The sequence below is a fragment of the Bufo gargarizans genome, chromosome 3, assembly GCF_014858855.1.
Source record: "Bufo gargarizans isolate SCDJY-AF-19 chromosome 3, ASM1485885v1, whole genome shotgun sequence".
In the NCBI taxonomy this organism is placed as follows: Eukaryota; Metazoa; Chordata; class Amphibia; order Anura; family Bufonidae; genus Bufo; species Bufo gargarizans.
The window spans coordinates 467691842-467697940 of record NC_058082.1 but is presented as its reverse complement, the minus strand read 5'-3'; the positions used below and the strand labels follow the sequence as shown (position 1 = coordinate 467697940).

General features: G+C 40.9%; 1 protein-coding gene across 1 annotated transcript; it reads left to right on the top strand.

Moving 5' to 3' along the window:
• The first annotated feature begins 1280 nt into the window (after positions 1 to 1280).
• LOC122930906 (trefoil factor 2-like) lies at positions 1281 to 4476 on the top strand. The gene is made up of 3 exons (XM_044284600.1): positions 1281 to 1414; positions 3137 to 3445; positions 4343 to 4476. Exons 1-3 carry the CDS (start codon positions 1327 to 1329, stop codon positions 4345 to 4347), a joined length of 402 nt encoding a protein of 133 aa, XP_044140535.1. The 5' UTR covers positions 1281 to 1326; the 3' UTR covers positions 4348 to 4476.
• Positions 4477 to 6099: the final 1623 nt, after the last annotated feature.

Here is a 6099-nt window from a genome sequence, read left to right as displayed (position 1 = left end):
GCACCCCTCAATCAGTATTTTGTGGACACAGGTATATAGAACCCCATAATCAATATTTGGTGAAAGAAGGTATATCGCACCCCTCAATCAGTTTTTTTGGGGGGGCAACAGGTATATCACACCCATTGCAAATAGTTGTTCCAATAACGCTTGTCCCTCTATATACCTGCGGTATCGCAGCAGAACCGCACACAGCTGCTGCACAATACATAAGCACTATAATATACTTTCTATGTTAGAAGGTATATTATAGGTATATCACACCCCTCAGTAAGCTTTTTTGGGGGCAACAGGTATATCACACCAGTTGCAATTAGTTGTTCCCATAGTGCTTGTCCCTCTGTATACCTGCAGTATCGCAGCAGAACCGCACACAACTGCTGCACAATACAAATGCTCTATAATATAATTTCTATGTTAGAGAGTATATTATAAGTATATTACACCCCTCTGTGTATCACACCTATCAATAGTACACCTATACCAGTCCCTATAAGGACTTTTGTGGCCCTATTAGCTAGCGTTTGGTGTCCCTAACAGTCTGTCCCTGCTTCACACAGCAACCTCTCCCTACACTGACAATACACAGAATGCAAAATGGCTGCCAGATCGGGTTCTGTTATAGGGTGGGGGTATGTCCATGTGCTGAAACATCTCAATTGGCTGTCCTGTCCCACCTGGTGGATGTTTCATGGGGTCAAAGTTCGGCGCAATGCAAAAGAATATTGTGCAGACAAACATCGCCATATGTTCGCATGTTCGTCGAAGCCTATGGTCCTGCTTTTATTGACTGTAGGCTTGAACAATAGTTAAAAACCATCTCGGTCACCAAAAATTGCATCTAGTGTAAAACAGATAGAGAAGAGGGAGGAGGGGGGTGCGGCTGCAGGTTCTCTGCCTCTCGGTGTAGGCTGCATCCCAATGCGCAGGTGCACGTCGCCATGGCTAGAAACATTAATAAAAACCACAAACAATGCAACAGCACTCTGCAAACACAAATAAAGTACAAATGCCATAGTTATAGAAAATATTCTGGTGCTAATGCTACGCTTATTTTGTAAATTTTAGAGGGGAGGAGGCGCAGCATACACAAAACATCAGAGGACGTGAAGATTTTCAGGAATCAGCAGGGGAAAGGAAAAATACCCCAAATCTGCAGGTTACACAAATTTTATAAGCGCCTCCTCAAACATCAGTAGGGGATTTAGTGATGTGAAAGCAATCAAGTCTTTATGTCACATGAACGCAGTTTCTTACCTGTGTAAATAGTGCGGTGCGGTATAAAATATCATTGCATCCACAGCAGCCTGATCTTTATACTAGAATATGAAGCTGAACACAATGGACAGAGCGCTGCTGTACAGTGCAGTCTTAGCAATCGCATGCTTCCCGATGATCACAGCGGGGGATGTAGGTAAGAATTCACAATGTGTAACAATCTATTGTAGAGATATGACCGTAATATTATTCTATTACACTCTATACATAGATCACTACAACCCCCAACAAGACCCAACTACTGGACATGACCATAATACACTTCTATTATACTCTGCACATAGAACACTACAACCCCAATCATGACCTGACCACTGGACATGACCATAATACACTTCTATTATATGCTATAGATAGAGCACTACAACCCCCAACATGACCAACCCCTAGATATGACTATAATACAATTCTCTTATAAACTATACATAGAGCACTACAACCTCCAACATGACCTGACCATTGGACATAACTATAATACAGTTCTATTATACTGTATACATAGATCACTACAACCCCCAGCATTACTGACCACTGGACATGACCATAATACAATTCTTTTATACTGTATACATAGAACACTACAACCCCCAGCATTACTGACCACTGGATATGACCATAATACACTTCTATTATACTCTACACATAGAACACTACAACCCCAAACATGCATGATCACTGGACATGACTATAATACAATTCTATTATACTCTATGATGAAGATTCTTCAGAGGAAGAGGCCCAAGTAGCCTCGAAAACGTGCAATTTTGTCATCATCTTTTCGGTTAGCCATTAAAGGGTATCAGCCACTGAGGAATCTCAATCTTTTTTCATCTTGTATTTACTGGCTAACACGGTACAAATATATTTATATATGTTATTATACTCTCTATATAGAATGTTACACCCCACAACATGACAGACCACTGGACATGACTATAATATAATTCTATTATTCTGTATACATAGAGCACTACAACCTCCAACATGACCCAACCACTGTAGATGGCCACAAAACACTTCTATTATACTTTATACAACGAGCACTACAACCCTCAGCCTGACCCGAGCACTGGACATGACCACAATTCAATTCTATAAAATCCTATACATAGAGCACTACAACCCCCAAGATGACCCGACCACTGGACATGACCATAATACACTTCTATTATACTCTATACATAGAACACTACAACCCTCAGCATGACCCGACCACTGGACATGACCATAATTGAATTCTATTATACCCTATACATTGAGCACTACAACCCTCAGCATGACCCGACCAGTGGACATGATTATAATACACTTTTATTATACTCTATACATAGACCACCACAACCCCCAGCATGACCTGAGCACTGGACATGACCATAATACACTTCCATTATACTGTATACATAGAACACTACAACCTCCAGCATGACCCGAGCACTGGACATGACTATAATACACTTCCATTATACTGTATACATAGAACACTACAACCTCCAGCATGACCCGAGCACTGGACATGACTATAATACACTTGCATTATGCCCTATATATAGAACACTACAACCCCCAGCATGACCCGAGCACTGGACATGACTATAATACAGTTCTATTAAACTCTACACATAGAACACTACAACCCCAACATGACCGACCACTGTATATGGCCATAATACAATTCTATTATACTGTATACATAGAACACTACAACCCCCAGCATGACACGAGCACTGGACATGACCATAATACACTTCTATTATGCTCTATACATAAAACACTACAACCCTCAGCATGACCCTGTAGGACGCTCTTCTATGACATAGTGTCCATTGTCCTGTTCTCTTCTCGGCTCCACTACCCGCAGGCTCCTGTAACTGTCTGGACATAAACCTCGAGAACAGATCCCCCTGTGGATCTCCAGGGATCCCCTTTGAGAGCTGTAAAGCTGCTGGCTGCTGCTATGACCCCAGATACTCGGGCGGTCCGACCTGTTACAATAATCAAATCGTAACAAACCAGCAACTGGAGAAAGACCAGAAGCTGAAGGAGCAGCAAAAACTGGAAGAATTATGTAGAAAATGTAATGAGGGCCTTATCAAGGGGGTGATCGGAGCTATATTCGGAAGCGACAGATCCCCAGACTGCAACAAATGTAAAAAGCAGAGAAGGCACAGTAAGTATACCAGATATTGTATATATCTCAGGGGTTTAATAAAAACTCAGCTTGTTGTGGCCTTGCTTCTCACTGGCGCTCTACACTGAGCCCCCCGGGCAGCAGTAGGGGGTTTAATGGCTGCTTCTCTGGTGGTCTAGGATAGTGGAGGGGCGAATGGCTGCTAGTGGTCTAAGGCTGGGATCAGCAACTTTTGGCATTTCAGAAATTACAACTCTCAGCATGCACACTTTCTTGGCTGTTCTTGAGTGATAAGAGGATTCTGAAAGTAGTAGTTTCAGAACAGCGGGTGTCATAGGTTGCTGAACCCTGGTCTAGGGTATCGAAGGGGATACCCTTCGATACCCTAGATCGAAGGGTAGCAATGATACTTCCCTCATGGGCTAGGTTACTTAAATAGTCACTAAACTTTGTAATATATCTTATCAGAAAAAAATACCTCTTTGTCCATCTAGCAGCTTACTCTTCCCTTCCCCTTTCCCTAGATTTGTATAGGCAGCTCTAATTTGATCTTTCAGCAAGCTAACAGTCTATGTTGGCCTTATAAGATGGAATTAGCAGAAAATTGAGAGGGAAGAGTCTAAGTAAGAAAGTAAGTGGAGAAAGAGGCATTGTACTCTACTGATCAGCTATAAACCTAGCAGTAAGTGTTCGATTTCCCTGCAGCGCCACCACAGGAGAAATGAAACATTACACAGTGTCCTTTTATAACAAATAGGTTGTCTGTGTGATGCAGAAGAGGACAGGTCCTCCAGAGAGGGTTGCTCTTTGTGACCACTCTCCACCCTGGGCAAGAGATGAGGATCGTGAACATAGAACCCCCTCCCCAACGTGAAAATGAGTTTTATAATTTACATAACAGATTATTAAATGTTTTTACTTTCATTTTTTTTAAAGGTTAAAAATAAGAAAATCCCACAACCTTTCCATACATGGAGTCGTCACTTGCCCACAGAACGCTTGATTATGAATCGTGACACAGCTGAAAAATCTGCTAGAAATTTGTATTTTCTGTACAGCTTACATTAAAGGGGTCCTCTGAATCTTAAGATTTGATCATTTTTGCTATCAATGTATGATTGGTGGTCCAGCCCCTGCAGAAGGAAGGGGCTATTCACTTTAATGGGACTGAGTTGCAATGCCAGGCACATGCAACCATAGGGTGCTTATGCGTACAATGGAGGGGACCTTTCATCCTGCTGATTGGTGGAGGTCCCTGTGGTTGGACATACCACGAGTATTTAATTACAAGAAAAATTCCTTAGCAGCCCTCGCTTAAACTTTGCATTTTAAGTCAGCAAAGGGTGAAGCCCCAAGGATTTTAGGCTAAAAGATAAATCATGCAAAAAATAAATCAAGCGAAGCAGGCAATTTTTTATGATTGCATTTTATTTATTTTGGGCAAAAAAAAAAATCACTCTTTCAGTTGGTCTTTTTTTTTATGTACAGCCTTTTTTTACATACAAGGTTTAAAAAATCTGTATGTTTGCAGAGAATCACTTCTCACTCACCTGACCTCATAAACACTCATTTACTGTATGCCATATTCTTATCAGTTTGATAACACTTTAGCTATAATGAGTGTTTATGAGGTCAGGAGATCAGAGATAAGGCTTCACACGAGCCATCAGCTGACAGGACTGAGAAATGATACTCTGCAAATAGACTGATTTTTTTTTAACCCTTGTATCTCAAAAATCGCAGACCAACTGAAAAAAATTATTTTTAGCCCAAAGGAGTCATGCTATACAGAACCCAGCTGTGTAGTCCCACACAACAGGCAAGATAGCGCCATGTAGTACCTATAGAAAGTACCATACAGCAGCCTCAGGAATTGCGCCATGAGGTGGGAGTGGCCTGACACACAGAAGATTGGCTTCACAAATGTTTTACAAATATTTACCATATATAAAACCTTGTACATAATAATATATACCGTAGAGGAAGACATCACGCCCACTTCATAAATCTTCTCTAGAATACAGCTAAAGTTTCCGATAGGCCATAAGCCTTCTTCCTGTTTGAGTGGTGATGGAGGCCAAGAATTCACAAACGAAATATTTATATTTATTCCTTTCTTAACCCCTTCCCGACTGCCCAACGTAAACATACGTTGGTACTTAAAGATGGCACCTGCTGCGCTGTGCATAGCCACCAGGTTCCTGCTGTTTTAAACGTTGACCGCAAACAGATGCTGTGGTCAAATGTGACCGCTGCATCTGGGGGCTCCCGGCCATACACCGACTCCCCCTAGCACGGACCGGGAAAGCTGGATGGTGTCCTCTTAGATGATCCTGCCAGTGGCAGAGCTCTATAGGAACATAGTGAAATTCTCATAGATATTCTAATCCATTGGAGTTTATGAGAGAAGCAATCTAATGATTGCTTTTTCAAGTTCTCAGAAGACCTATTAAAAAGTGTAAAAGAAAAAAAAAATACGTTTCGGAAAATATTAAAAAATATATATAAAAATTTAAATCCTCCCCCTTTCCCCAAAATTAAATGAAAAATATGTAAACATATAAAAAAACACATCATAGTCATTGCTAAATGTGAAAATGTCCTTAATAATAATAATATATAGAAATATATATCCCCAAAATCGCTGATCTGGCTTTTTTTTATCAACTTCCCCAAATAATTGAATAAAAATT

What these genes read in the sequence shown, in the direction of transcription:
- LOC122930906 (XM_044284600.1), top strand. Translation starts at nt 1,327, where the DNA reads ATGAAGCTGAACACAATGGACAGAGCGCTGCTGTACAGTGCAGTCTTA. An exon ending in GATCACAGCGGGGGATGTAG is followed by an intron (nt 1,415 to 3,136) that starts GTAAGAATTCAC and finishes CACTACCCGCAG; the next exon opens with GCTCCTGTAACTGTCTGGAC.